At 44.3% G+C, this 17,859-nt stretch overlaps 6 protein-coding genes across 6 annotated transcripts; 1 reads left to right on the forward strand and 5 right to left on the reverse strand.

The window, feature by feature from the left end:
* Positions 1-4,965: 4,965 nt before the first annotated feature.
* Positions 4,966-6,526, reverse strand: LY79DRAFT_674593 (uncharacterized protein; the record flags this gene model as incomplete). Its single annotated transcript, XM_060564330.1, has 2 exons — positions 4,966-6,315; positions 6,470-6,526. 2 exons carry the CDS (start codon positions 6,524-6,526, stop codon positions 4,966-4,968), a joined length of 1,407 nt encoding a protein of 468 aa, XP_060407762.1.
* A 405-nt stretch (positions 6,527-6,931) lies between these two features.
* LY79DRAFT_663624 (uncharacterized protein) lies at positions 6,932-7,958 on the reverse strand. The gene has a single exon (XM_060562846.1). It carries the CDS (start codon positions 7,888-7,890, stop codon positions 7,153-7,155), a length of 738 nt encoding a protein of 245 aa, XP_060407763.1. The 5' UTR covers positions 7,891-7,958; the 3' UTR covers positions 6,932-7,152.
* LY79DRAFT_571702 (uncharacterized protein) lies at positions 7,938-8,701 on the reverse strand. Its single transcript, XM_060559277.1, has 2 exons — positions 8,194-8,701; positions 7,938-8,122 (listed from the first exon to the last, which is right to left on the reverse strand). The coding sequence occupies exon 1, from the start codon at positions 8,521-8,523 to the stop codon at positions 8,278-8,280; it is 246 nt and encodes an 81-aa protein (XP_060407764.1). The 5' UTR covers positions 8,524-8,701; the 3' UTR covers positions 7,938-8,122; positions 8,194-8,277.
* A 183-nt stretch (positions 8,702-8,884) lies between these two features.
* On the reverse strand, positions 8,885-9,049 carry LY79DRAFT_528493 (uncharacterized protein; the record flags this gene model as incomplete). The annotated part of the gene is made up of 1 exon (XM_060556032.1): positions 8,885-9,049. A coding segment is annotated over one exon (165 nt), but the record flags the coding sequence as incomplete, so codon positions are not given.
* A 1,961-nt stretch (positions 9,050-11,010) lies between these two features.
* LY79DRAFT_680025 (uncharacterized protein) lies at positions 11,011-11,710 on the reverse strand (the record flags this gene model as incomplete). The annotated part of the gene is made up of 1 exon (XM_060564534.1): positions 11,011-11,710. A coding segment is annotated over one exon (243 nt), but the record flags the coding sequence as incomplete, so codon positions are not given.
* A 4,328-nt stretch (positions 11,711-16,038) lies between these two features.
* Positions 16,039-17,549, forward strand: LY79DRAFT_707918 (uncharacterized protein). The gene is made up of 2 exons (XM_060565063.1): positions 16,039-16,678; positions 16,798-17,549. The coding sequence occupies exons 1-2, from the start codon at positions 16,147-16,149 to the stop codon at positions 17,139-17,141; spliced, it is 876 nt and encodes a 291-aa protein (XP_060407767.1). The 5' UTR covers positions 16,039-16,146; the 3' UTR covers positions 17,142-17,549.
* The last annotated feature ends 310 nt before the right edge of the window (positions 17,550-17,859 follow it).

Genomic DNA, 17,859 nt, shown 5'->3' on the forward strand with positions numbered 1-17,859 from the left:
ATTTTTTACCTAGCACTATATAATACATGTTAGTGCCTATACTAAAAATAGATTTCTTAAAACTAGAATAGAAAAGCAGGGCTATTTCCTAAAAAGGAAATAAAAGAATTAATAAATTAAGAAAAAAAAGCTTTACCTAAACCTTATTTTACTTTATTTTTATATAGCTTATATAAGCCTATATAATTACTAATACTTTTTTACTACACTATAAAGGTCTTAACACTTGTATAGAAACCTTGTATTTTTTTTTTGAACTCTGCTTAGTAAACACTAGATTTATATTTACTTATACTCTAGTATTAATTAAAAAAAGTCTATTACCTTAGTTAAGTATAGCTAAGTATATAATAAGTATATATTAATAATATTTTTAGTCTTTTATATATTAATATACTAGTATTTATTTTAGTACTAATAGTGTTTATTAAGAATAAAGTTAGTATATACTAAATATATATCTAGATAAAACTAAAAATATATAAGTATAACTAGTATTATAAAGCTTCTAGATATCTATATATAATAAGTTAGTGCCTTATATATATATTATATAAGTAAAGAACAAAGGTTATACTAAAGGGGACCTAGCTATAGTTTAGGTTAAAAATAAGTCCTATATTAGATTAGTATATACCCTATTATAACTTAATAAGGATTATATATATACTTACTATAGTAGTAACTAAAGTTACTAAGGTTATTAGTATTAAAGATACTAAGGTTTATATAGTTAGTAAATATCTAGAATATTATTAGTATATACTAAAAATATAATAAAAATAAATTAAAAAAATACTTTACTATTACTATTACTATTATTATTACTATTACTATTACTACTACTACACTAGTTAGTAATAGTTTAAAGAAAAAAAGAAAAAAAAAAGAGAAATTTACTAAGCTTTAGCTTAGTATATACTAAGAGTAAGTTAACACTAGGCCTAGAGTAGATATATAAACAAAGTTATATAATAAGCACTAGCGCTTAAGTGAAAATTTTTTACTATACGTATAGTATAACTGCCTTCTATTTTTGTATATATTAACTTTGCATAACCCTGTAGGTCTTTACTATTACCCCCCCCCTAACTTTTTAGCCCTACAACAGATACCCCCCCCTGAAGCTGGAATACCCCCCTATAAACTATTCTCCTATGGTTAAATAGGTAATAGATTTAATAACTAACTAAGCTAGAGCTATAGCTGGTAATGGCTGGTCTTATAGACTGGCGACAGGTGGGGCCTAGTGGGGCACTAGCTGTCGGCAGGATATTGGCCTGACTGATGGATCTACTGGCAAGGCCGAGAAGTGGATCCGAAGGTTAGCTGCATACGGAGGAGCCCGTCAATAGTATTGTCCTAGAATGCCAAGACTGCCCCATAGGTTTGAGCCCACTTGGACCAGAATCTGGCCAATTAAACTTGCTGGATTAACCATCTTCCTTTTCCGAACTAGGACCCTAGTAAGTCGACCGGGCTACCACTGTAAAGGCCTGGTAACAGGGCTGGCAATAGGGCTCTTGGTGGTGTAAAATGCTGGCTACAATTGCTTTTGGTGTGCGCCCCTGCAATTATCCTTGCCACTTGACATAGGGTGGTCTTGGCATTCTAGGACAATACTATTGACGGGCTCCTCCGTATTGTCCTGTGACATACTTAGTCTTAGTAAAAATAATAAGCTTTTATATTATAAAGACTTTATAATATATAAAAAAAAGAAAAGCCTTATTAGCTAGTATATTAATATAAGCCTAGTCTTTATTACTAAGCTAAGCTATTACTTATATTAGTAGCTAATAGGCTTTATTATTTAACTTACTACTATTACTATAAATAGTATCTTTAAGTTACTTTTACTTAGCCTTAAGTATAATATTAAAGTTAATATAGTAAATATAAAGCTATTACTAAATACTTAAGAACTATTTATTTAGTATAGTCTTTATTTACTTATTATAATCTATAATTATAATTATAAAATAATAGACTAAGTATTAGTTTATAAGTTAGTAATTACTAGCTAAAGAAAACTAAAAACTCTTTATATTAGTTTAATAAGTAAGTACTAATAATAATAAAGCCTTTTAGCTAGTTAAAGTAATAAATCTTTAATTAATTATCTACTATTACCTAAAGAGTAAAAGAAATCTAGAAGAGGAGTTTTAGCTAGATAAGTAATATATATAAGGGCTCTAACTAGTGTCCTAGTTATTCTAGTTCTAGATATCTTAGTAAGATATTAATAATACTAGTTATTATAACACTTTAGTCTTTTATTATTAATAAAGCTAAATATATTATTATAAATAAATCTAAGGTAAGTTTACTTAGTAGCCTAAAAAAGTAAAAGTTTAAAGTAATTAGTATTATAAGTATTATTAAAACTAATTACTTTAGAGAATTACTTTTATATTTAAAGATAATAAAAAAATATCTAGATAAGACTAATAAAGTAGTTTAGCTTATTATTTACTTACTTTACTATATATAAGATACTTTACTTATTAAATAGCTTTATTAAAGTAGTAGTTAGTAAATACTTACTAAGCTTCTCTTAGTTTATATAAGCCTTAGTGTTATAGATATCTTATTAAGTAAATAAGGTATTTAAGAACTACTATTAAATAATAGTATATATATCTTATACCTAGATACTAACTTTTTAGCTTATTATATAAATAAAGTTTATTATAAGCTAAGTAAGCTTATAATAAAAAGGATATATAAAGGCTTTAAGGCTAAGGCTATAGTTATACTAACTATACTAGGTTACTAAATAATAATATAATAGTTACTTACTTTTCTCTTAGGTCTTTATAGTAATTTACTATTAATAACTATATTTTTAAAATATATACTATTAAATACTATTATCTTTTAGTAGTCTAAGGCTTTTAAATTAGTTATATTAAAAGGTATAGTATATAATTTAGCTATAAGCTTTATACTAGTTCCTCTTTATAATACTAAATCTATTAGCTTTTATAAAGGTATTAAGTTAATTAAAGAAAGTATTAAAGGTTTATTTTAGATTACTAAGTATTAGTAGGTTTAGGATAATAAATATAAAAAAAAAGATTAGTTATATAAGGTATAGTAAAAGGCTATAGTTTAAAAAGATATTTTACTTTAAGAGAAAAAATATTATTAAGGTAGTAAATAAAGTAGTAAATTAGCTTAAGGACTTTATTATTCTTATTATTAATAAATATACTTTTATTATTAAAAAAAGTACTATTATTAGCTATTAATTAGTCTTAATAATTTATTAAATAAGGTTAAAAGTACTATTAAACTACTATATAGTAAAATAAAAAGTTTACTAAGACTACTTATAAAAGAAAAGTTATACTTTAAAGAAAGTTAAAAAAAATAGTCTACTAAGTTTTTATTATTCCCTTAAGGAAATAATAAATAAAGTAAAGTATTAGCTTTATATTAAGGTAATATAGTTTATAGTATAAAAAAGGTTATATATCTTATAGTAAGCTTAATAAAAGCTTAGCTATAAGGTTATATTAACCCTTAGGATTACTAGCTTTATAGAACTAGCTAACACTAAGATAACTACTTTTAGAGAAGAAAAATAATAGTAGGTAGCTAGATAATAGTAGTAGGTTATAATTAAGTACTAGTTACTTTATTAAGATATAACCTATAGTAAGAGGGTAAGTAGGTTATATTTTATACTATAGTATATGTTATAAAAGTATAGTAAGTAAATAGTAAAAATAAAACTAAGGTTAAATAAATTAAGCTTACTATAAGGAGGGTTAAGAAAAAGAGAGCTACCTCTTATAGGTCTAGTAGAATTTAACTATACTAATAATAGTTTTTTTAAGTAATTAAATATAATAGACAGTAATACCTTTATAAAAGTAATACCCCTATATTAATTTATAATACCCCCTTATTAACTTCTTACTATAATAGCTAGCCTCTAAAAAGAGAAATAATAAAAGGTTACTAAATAATAGTAGTAGTTCTTAGTAATTAGTTACTTATAGGTCTTAAAAGATATAGCCTATACTAGAAAAGTAAATAAGTTAAGTTTTATATAATAAGATACCTTATAAAGCTATAGTAAGTAAATAATATAAATAAAACTAAGTTTAAATTAATTAAGTAGTAAAAAAGATAAAAAAGAGAGGTTACCTTATATAGGTCTAGTAGAATTTAGTTACACTAATAATAATTTCTTAGAGTAATAAGAGGTATATATAGGGGTACCTATATAAGAGGTATACCTATGTATTAATTTAGGGGTACCTATATATTAATTCCTAATAAGTAGGTATCTAGAAAGACACTTCTAAAGTAAAAAGTCTACTAGCTAAAGGACTAGTTAAATAATATATAGTAATATAAGTAAAAAAAGGTTATCTTATTACCTAATAGTACCTTTACTACTATATATAATATCTAGTAGGTATAAACTCTAGGTGTTAGTAATATAGATAGTCTAGATAAATCTAGTGCATCTGAATTATCTAGTGAGGCTAAAATTTGTATATAGGTAGGCAGCAGAGGTGGTGAAATAAGTGGTGATAGTGGTGATGATGATGATGATAGGGTTTTGCGGAAGTAGGGGTTTTGCGGTAGTGGGGTATTTGAGTTACCTTTATATACCTGTTTAGTTAGTATTAGTTATTATTTTAAATAGGAAGTAAAAAACAGATAACAGATGAAACAGAGAAAAGTCAGAATTAGACACAACAGCGCAGAACTCCTATTTTAAAAAGCAATAAAGAAGTATAAAATATATAAACACAATAAACAACCTGACAACAAGAACAACACGAGAGAAGAAACAACCGAGGACCCCGAAGAGCAAAGAACAAGCCACGAAACAAAAGAGAACACACTAAACATTGCAAAACCAGAAACACAAACGCTCCAATAGCAGATACAACAAAAGACAGTTCATCTTGTCAACATAGTAGCCCCTTAACGTCTACGTGTTCAAGCCCACATCTCGTCGTCCTCGGAGTCCAGGTAGTCTTCAAATGTCTGGCCGACGCGGGGTTCATTGTTAGGCTCGGCAATGCCCTCGTCCCGGATGGCTGCGGCGTCCAGAATACCGGCGCGCGCGCGCCACGCGATATCCCGGCGGTCGGCCAGCGGCATGTGCCTTGTAAAAGCTCCCTGCCTGAGCTGGGACATGGTGCTTCTATAAATACTCTCCGCGATTCTCTCTATCTCCTCCTGTTGGTCGGCGGCCGGTGATCTGGGGCGGCGAGGGCGGCGGGGGCGGCTGGCGGGCGCGGGTGCAGGCGAGGAAGACGTATCGGAGTCAGAGACAGGTTCGGGCTCGGGCTCGGACTCGGGCTCGGACTCGGACTCGGAGGAGACGGTGGTGGCGGTGCGGCGGCGTTGGCGGGGCGGGGCGTCAGACTCAGAGTCGGACTCAGGCCTGGGGCGGGACATCAGAGGGCTGGTCTGGGGGAGCGCAGGCTCATCGTCGTTGGGGCCGTCAGCATCATAGCCGAAGAAGTTGTCGTTGTCCTGATTGCCGCTATGCATAATAAAAGCCTCGTCGTAGTGGCGGCTGCCTTCGGTCTCTTCTGGCTGTTCTTCTTCTTCTTCCTCTTCCTGCTGCTGACGCAGCTGCTCCTCGGCATCCTGAACCAGCCGCAGCATCTCGGCTTCTTCCTCAGCCTCCTCCAACTCTGCCTCGTGCAAGGCCAGCATGCGCTGGGCGGCGTCGTCGTCGGGGTCCAGGAGCTCCATCTCGGCCCAGTCCCGTTCTTCGGCAGCTTGGGCGCCCAGGCGCTGGAGCCTCGCAGCCTCGGCGTCGGCAGCTTGGAGCTCGGCCTCGAGGAGCTTAGCGGCCTGGACAGCCACAGTCTTGGTGAGGTTGGAGGCACCAGAGGTGACCAGGGTACGCAGCAGCAGCCCGGCATTCTCTGGGTCTCTCGGAGACCCGGCCCAGAGGGCAGCGAGGTCGTCGGCGGTGGCGCCGGGGCGGGAGAGCACCTTGTCGGTAATCCAAGCCATTTTACGAATAATGAGGGGGGCAATCGGGGGCCTGGGAGCATAAGCGGCGGGGACCCAGGGGTGCGGTCCCCAGCGGTCCTGAAGCGTCGCATTGGCGCGCTCTGCTCTGATGTCCTTGGCGGCGACGTCGGGGTTCTCACGGAGCTGTGCGTGCAGGTGCCGGCCGTGGCCTTCGACAGAGGCATATAGAGAGGCTATGGCACGAGAGGCGGCCTGTGGGCGGGTTGCGGCGGCTGGCGCGAAGACATCATTCATAAAGGTAGACACAACATTGCTGGAGGGGGCTGCGTTGTAGGGATAGGAGTCTATAAAGTTCTATATAGTTGTTAACATTAGTATTATAAGCTATCTATCTATATATAACACGATACAACAGCGGAGAGCTATCAAGTTGATTTGTATTGATAGATTGGTGGTGTTTTGCTTTGCCAGGTAATGGGAGCGGAGCAGATGACGCAGAATCACATACCAGTCGTTCTTGGTTTGCGCCGGACTGGTTGCCGTTGTTGTTGTTGTTGTCGGCCATGGCGAAGTGAGGCAAGGCGAGGTAAGGTAAAGTAAAACAAACTGGACACAGACTAACAACAGACAAGACGAAACTCGACAATAGCAGTTGATGATGACTTCAGAAGGGAAGAGGAGAAAGAAGAGCAACGACTCGCAAGACAGACACGACGTCATGGTAGCATGGTATGGTATGGTATGGTATGGTATGGGCGGGCAGGCAGGCACACAGCCTCTGCTCTCCTTCCACGTCCATCTACACCTGCCATTGCACTTTCCGTACATATCCCTTCCCATCAAACAGGCTACAACCCCCACCAGCCCTACTCACAAGCACTTACTCGCTCGATGGTGTCCTTAGAGGCAGGAGGTGTCATTTAATAACCGGACTCGGACTGCAACAAGACACGCAAGAAACCGTCGAGTCATCAAGATTATGTCTGTTTGTCTGTTTGTCTACCTATGTTCTATCTATCTTGCCGAGAAACTGTAGTCACATCCCGGCCAAGCGTTTGATACTTTTCAGTTCCTGTTGCACACCTTGTCTCTTTGATGTTCCCTGCAGCCCTTCCCGTCCCCGTTCAGCCAGATTTCTAAGTATAACTATCAACTTCCCTCCGCCTTGCCGGTGATAAAAGCTATCCCCACCTATCTAGGTACCCTACCCTCTTCAGACACCGCAGCCACTGCTTCTGCAAGACCCCATTGCAATAACTCCGCTGCAAACAGTGCCGGCTCAGGCTCCAGAACTAGTTCGTCGTCTTCCCAGTCTTTAATCCGCTGCGCCCAGTCAAAAGCGGCCTTGTTGTCGAGTGTCCAGCGAGGCCTTGGGCCCTCTTGAATCCTTTTCCTCTCCTCGGACACTCGCTGTGCTATTCGACTGCCGTCTGTTGTATGAACCAGCGCCCCTAGCCTGATGAGACCAGGAACCATCTGCGCAGCCCAGCTTTCACCCCCCTCCTTGGGCCCCTCGGAGAGACAAGCGTAGTGAAGACTCCAATACCCAAACTCGTCTGGCCAGTCGTGGACCGGTCCATTACGTGCAACTGTACCAGCCCACAGACCATGGCACTGGTCGATGGTCCACTCAATCATTTCTGTCATGCGACCCGCAGCCATCATGTGAAGCCCCGTGAGACCCCCGCAGCTACTATGCGGCCGATCCCATACAGCTCCCTTGCGAATCAGAAGTTTGGCAGTCGACTCGTTGCCGTGTGCAAGCGATAGATGTAGCGGCGTTGGCTCAATGCCCCATCCGGACCATATGCCTGTCACACGAATGGCATTCATGTAAGGCGATGGGCAGAGGCAGCCCAGCAGTGCACTAGCTTCAATTGATACTCGGCGTCCGAGGAGCCAGCGGGTCATGTCTTGGTCCCCTCGCATCGCGGCTACATGGAGAAGCGTGGCGAACGGTCGGCGATCTTCCCAGTCGTCGTCGTCGTCGTCGTCGTGTATCGGGCAAAGCCCTGGGACGTAGAATGCAGCCGACAAGGCTTGGGCGGTATCTAGCGGTTGAAGTGTGTGTGGGACATAGCCGGCGAGGCGCGACAAAAGGGCAAGGTCGCCCGACAGCGCAGCGGTCATGAGCACGCCTACTCGGTTGTCAGGTAGTTGCCTGTCATTGTCAGAATCGTGCAAGCGAGATTAAAGAGGGAGAGAGGGACAATAGTATAGCCGGTTACTCACTGTGGCATTGGGGGTCCAAAAAGCCGTCGGTGGTCTGCAATGCTCATAGCCGCCCGGATGGTGTAGGAGAAGCCCCTAGCGGCGTCAGCAACAAAGTTGATTGGGGTTAGGGGGAACAGACATCCATTCCCTGCCTGGGCAGAGCATGTACCAGTCCCAAAGGATAGCATGTTTATAGAGAAGGGGGTTCGCAATCTCATGCCACATGTGCGAGACCAGGGCCAGCTGGGCTAAGCTCCGTAAGTCAAGGCGGGTCGGGGTGTCAGGGATAGTGAGTGCATCGGCTACACCGCAAAGTATCTCGGCAGGGAAGCGAGAGAGACAACCCATCGTGGTGCCTTGGAAATTCCAACTTGGAGTTCTGCAGGATTTGGTTTGCGTTGAGGGTTGTTTTGTTTTTCGTAGTGATCGCCTTGGCAAAGAGTTTGGTTGTTGTTGTTGTTGCGAGTAGGGAGAAAAGAAAAAAAGGGCATGACTTGCAGAATGAATGCGTTCAATTGAAAGAAAGCCTCAATGACAGCGGCACGGCCCGACCAGCGGGGCAGGGACACATGGTGATGTACAGGCAGGCATCTACAGTACATGGGTACTGGCTGGGTACATCAAGACTCTCACTGGCTAAATTTGTGCTGGATGTGCACAAAAACCCATGTACCTACCTCGTGACATAATCAAGGACGCACGGCCACATTTAGTGTAGTGTACGGGCCTCCGGGCTTCTTTGGCCTGATTGCACTTTCCTTTCCAGCTGCTGCTCGGTGGACGGCTCCACTATCAGACATTTGGCGTGTTCAAGAGTGGAGACGGTTCGGCTGGCCGTCCAATCAGACACTACAAACACGCTTGCGCCGCCCACAGCTTCTTTCCAGTATCGAACATGTCCAATCGCTTTCTGAAAGACTTGGGATCCGCAGCATCCGCGTTTCTACCTCTGGCGTTATCAAAGTCGGTGAGAGCACTTGCCTGAATAACGTGTGATGTGCAAATGCGGCCCGACTGACCACTAAGAGCCTGACCTTGCGACTAGCTCAATGCCTGGCCAGTATTGGCCCGATCGGGAACTGCCTCGGTATTGTCTCACGAGACAGTCGCAGCCTTCTTACAGCAAATCGTGCATCGACTGGGGTAAACGCACTTCTATGGTCGATCAATTCACTCGAGTTCCTGAGATTCTTGAAGGCGGGTTCTGTCAGAGGTCAGCTGGTCCGAGTGATGAAGTCAACGATAGGGCCACTTAACGGAAGGTAGGTATAGTGTTGTAACAGCATTCAAATCTAACCCCTTAACTATCGCAAGCTGGAAGGGTTTTATCCCTTATGGGCTGACTAATAGGGGCCCACTGGCTCTAACCCGTGACCTCCGCTAGGCACCTGACAGGTTCGACCTTGAGACAGCCTTTCGAGTCATCCGACGTTTTGGTGGCCGATCCGAATTTTTTCTTCATCTCAACAGCCTGCCTGCTCGAACACGAAGAGACGTCCCCCCACTTGCAATGTTGCATGCCAGGTCCCAGGCTTCAAATGCTATGTCGGACGGATTAGTTGCTATGGTTGTATATGGCGGCGGCGGTGGTGGCGGTACAGGAGACTCAACGGCGTCTTTACTCATCATGCCGTTTAACTAGGGGATTTGGTCAGAGGACAATCGAGATGACGGGGCTCTGAAATAGAACAGTGGGAGAGACGCCCATCATTCATATAGCGGGAAACACCCATTTTTGTAATACTGGTTAGTGCTTTGACTGCAACGGGGCGAGACCAGCATTTCCCTCTGTGGCCGGTCTCATGACGTCGGCATTGGCAACTGATAAAAGGGGTTTGGCCGACCGACGGTTCTGTTGGTGATTTGGCCATTCGACGAAGGCTAAGATATCGAAAATGCAACATGGACAAGGCGTATTCCGAGTTACAGACACAACTCACTGGCGTATCGCTTGGCTTTGAGGGCGGCGCTTCTGAGAATATCGAAATCGGTTAGTCCATGCTTCCACGTATGCAGCCTACCTTGCTGGCGTTGCTGTAACTGCTCGTATTCCCATCTGTCCCCCTGTCTGCCACGGAACAGACAAAATAAACTAGCTTGTTTTCAGTGGCGGAGTTTGCCCGACAATGCCCGTTCTGACGGAACGACTGGCAACTAGGCGATTGGAGTCTGAGACGGTAGAGTCATAAAATAAAAGTCGCTCTATGCAAAGTTACCCCTACAGAGTCGTCTGTCTATACCCTGGTCTTTCATGAGCCCGCCAGATGACCGACTCTATGACATTATGGGTCACTGAACTGCTATGTCTTGGTTTGGTGACTTGGTTTAGAGGCCGACATTACCACTAGTTACGTCACCGATGATAGAATAACAGAACAGCCTTACGTTATTACAATCAGGTTGCAAATCCTTACAAAAGACTTAGTAAACATAATGCTCTAGGATTTTGTCGCAATGCCCTCACAACATTATATAGCCTTGTAAATATCTAACTAGAGCTAGGACATCTATTAATCTAGTATCTACTGCCCTAATCTACTATTAAGACACGTATATCTATAAACTAGATTAGGTAGTCTAGAGTGTAGATAGTTAAGCTGTTTTCCTATAACTTTCTGTGATTAACTAAGTGTATTGTGACAGGTTCTTAATCTGAGCTCTCTAGGCAGATCCGGTGCATCTGTTTCCTGAAGGACATTATTAGAGCAAGTTTGTTGATACTTTGTCTGTAAGCCACTGACAATAACAGGCCCAACATGCTAGCGGCTTGATGCACTACATTTGTTGACAGATCTAACCAATCTCGCAAGCAAAAGATCTTCATGCCTTGAACCGTCGAGAGAAGAGGACGAACTTTTAATGCTAAACAGCCATGACAGTCTTGACACATCAGAAGTTACATATTAGTTGTTGTTCCTAGCACCCGACGTAACGATAGGGCTTACCATTGCCACAACATTGTAAGTTCTTTAACCACTCGATCAGCTAATCGTTCTCAGGCCGAGATCGACCAGCAGTAGCTCCATGTCAATGTCTCCATGAATGACAAGGAAGATGATGGGTTTTCACTAAGCAGTCATTTACTTTTGGTTTAGCTACCATTTGTACGACGGCAGTCGAGACGTCTGACCACCACTGCGCCGAGGACGACCTTGAGGATGTTACCGTTCTCCCAGGTGACGGTTTCAACCATATCGCGAAGATCGCCGTCAATCCTACCGACAAGATCTTCATCGAGCCACCGAAGCGCCTCACGCTCGCCGGGCTCGTTTTGGAAGAAGTGCACGCCCACCTAGTGCATGGGTGCGGTAAGCTTATCGAGCGTCTTAGCCGCAGTAATGATAGTCAACTCGACATTGTCCGAGGGCGCGTCGTCGGTGATGAGGATAATATTGATCGGCTTGACGCTCTCGACATCGTGATTCTTGCTTTCTAGGAGCTGAAGGTAAGACCGGAGGATGACATAGAGGCGCTGACCGGTGGGTGTGGTGCCACGGGGACGGATTGTGGTGAAGATTTCGTCGACCTTCTCAGCACGCTAGATGCCGTAGCAGCCGTTGACAGCCTTGCCCACCCTGGCGTTGCCGCTGTTCAATGTCTTATTATTAAGGAAAATCAATCCAATGCCGTCGTCTTCATGTGCCATACCACGTGATAGTCCATCAGACAACTATGTTCATGAGTATCAGCCTTCAACTGTTTCTTTCTTGTATCTAAGTAATTATATACCTTGTTATCCTATGCCTAGCTGTGACAGATATCAATTTTCTTAATCATCCGCATGAGCATTTTATGGGGCGGACGAGGTCGAGCTTTCGGTGGTTCCATTCGATCTCGCCGCGATGAGGCGATGGTGTACTGATCTTGATGGGCTAAATTCCTTGGGACAGGTAAGCATTTGACGCAGTCTTAAAGTCCATGCCGTGATACCTTGTTCTTATGGCAAGCGCCTCTTGCCACTACTCTGCAAACTGCGATTTGTCCGATATCGTAAGGTGTGGCAGACTGCTGTGTGCGTTGGTTACAGCGGGAAGGGCGGCTCCCTCTTTCATGAGGCAGTCTGCTTCCTCGTTCCCCTCGATCCCGTGGTAGCGAGGGATCCTCCGGCCTGCGACCTCTATCATCGTTTCTAGTTCATAAACTATAGAACGTCTCCAGCACGTCAAGCATGAAGCCCATACAGCCTTTAATGAGATCTTCAACGACCCGCTCATCTGATAAGGGCAGCCCAAGAATGGCGCATCCCAACGAGGTGCATCCTAACGACCACGTTCCACCGTCGCATCCATGGCATCCAACCTAAGCAAGTTGTCCTCAGTAATTACAGAGAAAACAAAGATGTTAGTCAAGAAAGGTTCGAAATGAGAGTAAAGGCTTAGTTGAAGCCAGCTCACTCAATGATTACGTACAAGTGGTTGACAAAGGTTGCGATCCGGATAATTTATTCAGTCTCAACGCCCATCAAATAGGTCAACCTTGTTTGAGTTGGTCAGAATCACTCCCGTGGCGGGCTCTAGGTTAGACCACTTTGGTTGCTGCTACTTGTTATGTTTCTCATAAACTGCATCTAATCAGACATACACCCCTCGTCAAACACCTCAGTTTCAGGATCCTCTATGGATAACTACAGGGTACAGTTCCTCAATTCTGACTCCAGCTAAATATCTAGTGGGTCAGCGATATCCCGCCTATTTCAACACTAAAGCCAGGTCAACGTTAATCTATCTTTTCTCCACCCTCTATCTTCCAGAATCATTACCAGCGTATCCCTAATTATAGTGCTCGTCTCATCATACAAATTAACCTTAAAGACAAATAACTTTCGGCAATATACTAGGGATCCAAGAAGCTCACTGTAACCTGAATATCCTTTGCCGCATGGTACAACAGGGCTACGTAGCCCGTGATAGCCAACATCAACAAAGTACAGTTTCATCTCACTACATCCACATTATCTTGAGGTAGAACTATCACCTGATCAATGTGCGAGGCAGCATGTCCATCGGCTTACCCAGCCTGATCATGAGGTAGGGTTTCCACAAATCCAACTCGCTGATTTCGTGAGCACCCCAGGCCAATTGACCAGACCACCCAGGAACCCCTGACATAAATAGGATCAAGCTAAGGTACAAGCTCCAAATACAAACTAATAATAGGTTTTGTTGGTTTATTTATTACAAGATTACAGCTGTGTGATTAGTCCTCGAAGAGGAAATAGCCACCATGGTGTGATAGTGTGATGGTGACAAACTAACAGTAAGGACGGCAAGGAGTGACCAACGCATTCCAACTGGGGTAGATTAGCATAGTAACCCAACACCTACAGGGTTCCGTGTTAGCCGTTTCCCATATTGCTCTAAGGCTTCTCTTCCTCTGACATAGTGCACCTCTTCCAGGAGACCAGTCTATCCAGGCTACTAGGAGTCAGACTTCAGCATATGTTCTAGCTAGAACACTTGCCCTCCAAAGAGAACTAAAGCAACAGGGACAGATAGAATGCATGAAGGTCCAAGTTCTATTCGCTAATAACCTTATTATTCGAAAGTCTATGCCAGCACATTAAGCGACTTGCCTACTAAACTCTAAGAAAGTGTCATCGTGGTCGCACTGCTAACATGATCATCTCAGTGTATAAAAATGTATTATATCACCTCAATGAAGCTGAGCATGTAAGGACCATAGAATATTTTGATAATAGATCTTCTTGATCTCCAGATCTCTCTATTGTCTAGTCAATGTTCTTAATAACAAAATGTATTCCTCCGAAGAAGCGACGCTTAACTCACAAGCCCTGATACTATGTTACGAGCAAGCTAGACTCGGGATTGTTTCCATAATTCCTGGATAAAGCGTCAATCCTACCTGGACTTGGAGATATAGTCGCTAATTTCTGTATCTCTTTGGGGTCTCACAAGACGCCCATATCGACTTCTCCGTCTTGGTTTGCTAGCGTCGGCAGAGCTCACCTTTGATATCACGGCTGAGCGTTACTTCTCGTCGCCTGATCGCGTCAAAGAAGTACCAGCTTTCCCAAGTCTTGAAGTGGAGTAGCTTAGATGGTCTAGTCTTGTAGATGTAGTCAAAGTATTATCAATTGTAACGCCAAACAACTAAACAAACAACATAGGGGTCATCTGTCAATATTCATCCAAAGCATTCCGACACACAGGAATATACATACCTCCAACAATGTTATCATGTACATACCTACGGCACAGCTCGCAAAGGTAGAAGCATCAGGTCCAATACCATTCCGATCTTTGTCACCCCACTAACCCCCTGACGCCTGCCGCAGACAACATCATGTACATCGTTCATAGCTACAATATAAGCACAACGAGAGTCCCAAGTAAGATTCTTGAGCCGGTGCAGCTCAGCAAAGCTAGCATCATTAGGCTGGGCTTGTGGTAGGAATATGTGGTCTGCGTGGGCCTCCAGCAGCGTGCGGAGAAGGAGGTTTCGTTCGGAGAAGGTGGTAGTGGTAAGCTGGGCGAGAAGTCGTTGCCGTGTGTCGCCTTGGGCAGCAGTGTACGTTTGCACGTTGTCAAGGGACTTGTGGAGTCGGTTCGTCGTTTCGGACAGCCGTCTCGCCAAGGTGCCGGAAGGTATGATGGTGTTGTTGGGTGACGAGGATGGGGGGGGTCCGTGTTGATGGCGCCGCGATGGATGTCGAGCTTGTTGATGTCGCACAACGGCTTGCTCAACTTGCTGCTCCCCGCCGCCGCAGTCATCCCCGTCAACGTGAAGCCTCGCGTTCTCGTCTCCCCACCAGCGCTCGTGTGCCCAGGCAGCCCTTACGTGGTCAGGCCAGTCGAGAACCGTCATGCCGGCTTCGTCGTCGAAGAGCTTTGTCAGAACGCCCGCCTTGAGGTTCTTGTTGAGCGTGTATGTCATGCTCGACACCATCTTGCGCCGGATCGCAGTCCACTCTTGTTCGCTGAGCGACGCCAGGTCGATGTTGAGCTTGGAGGCAAGGTTGACGAGGTCGGGGTCGTCACCCTGTGGGCGATGTGGGTGAAGAGAGGCCGTCTTGGCCATGCCGGAAAGCATCGGTACCGTCAAACGGTAGAAAGCCATGAAGGATTTCATGATGATAAGGTCGGACGGACGCCATGTCACCTTGCTCTGGCTGCCTCCCGTTATCAGGATCTCGCCGAGAGTGCAGCCGCGGAAGACGTAAGACGATCGGTTCTGGAACGTTGCAAGACCATCAGTCAGTCAATCAGTCAATCAGTCAATCAGTCAATCAGTCAATCAGTCAATCAGTCAATCATTCAATCATTCAATCATTCAATCATTCAATCATTCAATCATTCAATCATTCAATCATTCAAGCATTCAATCATTCAATCATTCAATCATTCAATCATTCAATCCAATCATTCAATCATTCAATCATTCAATCATTCAATCATTCAATCATTCAATCATTCAATCATTCAATCATTCAATCATTCAATCATTCAATCATTCAATCATTCAATCATTCAATCATTCAATCATTCAATCATTCAATCATTCAATCATTCAATCATTCAGAGGAAGGGGGGGGTCGTTACCGATGCTTTACCGTTCGCCGGCGGCGACGGCTCACGCGGGGTCACTGGCCAAGACATTGAGGACGACCAAGACGACGACATTGGTTAGTGTCGAGGTTTCGAACAGGAAGGCGCAGGAGATGGCAGTTTCGCCAGGGCGACCGGGTGGTGCGTGAGGAAACCGGAAATTGTGCTTCTCCATCGGGCCCGTTTGCAACAACAACAACAACAACAGCAACAACAGCAACAACAACAACCCCCTTCCAATAGCATCCTTTTCCTTCTTCCAACTCGCCACTTCTGCTCTCTCCCCGCCCCCCATCCTTTTTCCTTCTCCATCTCCTTCATTGCAAATCGTCTATTTTTCGGCACCCGACTTGGAAGTCCTCCAGACAACACACCATCGTTTCGCCTGTTCGTTCAACCACCAATAATGTCTAGCGAGGAATTCAAACCCTTTTTCAACAACCTTATTTTAGACGGCGTTCCCTATACCCAGGCTCTTTTTGAGGCGTCCCTCGCGACACGATACTATAATGAAATCCCGCCAGAGCTATTCAGCCGTTTCAACACATACCTCATTGACAGAGCCAACAGAGAAAGCACCCACGCCAGCCCTGGCCAGATCAGCAGCAATAGCGGTGGCCCTCCCCTCAGCCCTTTTAGGTCCAGAGTAAGCAGCGTTTGCTCCCCCCGCACGCCATCCGGTTCTCAGGCCCTGTCTCTGGACCTCAGTGACATGAGCTGCCTTCCGTCGCACCAAAGCCAGGTTAACCAGGAGCTACTCCACCGCAAGGCCACGGATCACTGGACCAAGTACGTAGCCTGGAAGCGGGAGAAGGAAAAGCAGCCAAAGTCACGGCCAGAGAATCTACGCCAGGGTGAGGCGGCGGCGGCAGCGGCTTCTGCTGCGCTTAGGAGACACACGATGCCTCTATCGTCGTTTGAGACACCTTACCGTCCACGTACGTCCCTTGATCCCTAGTTCCTTGTTGTCACTACCACTGTGTTGCTTGATGTTAGCGTGGGCATGTGCTTAGGGAACCGTAACTGACAATACATACAACTTCTTGTTCTGACACAGGATTAGGAGTAGACCTATCAACGTCGCCAGCGCCACCGTCACCGCCGTCACCGCGGCCGCAGCTGTCACAAGCATGGAACCCTGTACCCATGAGACCGTTTGCTGTCCCGACGGCCGCGACCCGTTTGTACATGACACCTCCTCGACCGCCACCCGGCAGCAGACATAAGGATCTGGTATGCGAGTTCGAGGCCGAAATGAAGCAGTACCAAGACGACTGGGAGAAGTTCAAGGAGGCTGAAGAGGAGGCGAACCACCGCAGGGTGGCTCTAGGGAAGAGGAACCTCCGCCTCATTGAGCTCCTCGTTAGCATTGAGGCGCTCCCTGAAGGTCATACAGACTAAATAGCGGGCGGTTAGACGCGGAGGAGGAGCAAGGATACGGTAAAACGCCACAAGCCACCACTGACTTCGAGGGCCCAGTGCTGCCGCAGTCCTCATCCCTGCCCTTTGCCGCTGCTTCTTCTTGCCCTACTGCCAACACAAGCAAAGCCAGTGAAACAAGTAAAGCAGGTGAAAGTGGCCAAGAACAGTGGGTTTTCCACGGCTACCAGCCCGATGGCACGAAGAAGCCTAGAAAACGTGGCCAGGGAGGATCCAAGAGCGGAGGTGATCAGCGCAGGGGTGGTTGAGGAAATGTTCTAACCTGGTTTGTGTGTAAATCTTTGGTTTAGTAGAGAAATAAGTCGCAGGTCTGTGTTGCTACAGTCGAGATACGTAGACAGGGAAACGTGGGATCGCATTCGTCCCAGGTAATAATGCATGCTTAAGACTTTTGTTGCACGATTGAAGGCATCTCTTCCCTACCACCAGCGTCGTGATCCATCTATCCGCTGGTCTTCTGCCTGCCTGCCTGGTCTCTTGCCCGCCACGTCAGCTCTTCCAGTAGGATCCTGTAATAGAGAATGTCCAAGTGTGAGTATACGCGTCCAAAGACCTCTGTAGCTCAAGCTCTGGCGGTGGGAATAATCCTGCAGCAGCACCTACTTTTGCTAACAATGGGGTCTAGATGGTTGAGCATGAGCAATGAAAAGGATAAAACAATAGTGACGCGTTACGAAGA

Source organism: Colletotrichum navitas, assembly GCF_030913465.1.
Source record: "Colletotrichum navitas strain CBS 125086 chromosome Unknown LY79scaffold_131, whole genome shotgun sequence".
Classification (NCBI taxonomy): domain Eukaryota; kingdom Fungi; phylum Ascomycota; class Sordariomycetes; order Glomerellales; family Glomerellaceae; genus Colletotrichum; species Colletotrichum navitas.

Coding starts and splice junctions, on each gene's coding strand:
- LY79DRAFT_663624 (XM_060562846.1), bottom strand. CDS start 7,890: ATGCGAGGGGACCAAGACATGACCCGCTGGCTCCTCGGACGCCGAGTA.
- LY79DRAFT_571702 (XM_060559277.1), bottom strand. CDS start 8,523: ATGGGTTGTCTCTCTCGCTTCCCTGCCGAGATACTTTGCGGTGTAGCC.
- LY79DRAFT_707918 (XM_060565063.1), top strand. CDS start 16,147: ATGTCTAGCGAGGAATTCAAACCCTTTTTCAACAACCTTATTTTAGAC. Junction 16,679..16,797: donor TGAGACACCTTACCGTCCAC/GTACGTCCCTTG, acceptor GTTCTGACACAG/GATTAGGAGTAGACCTATCA.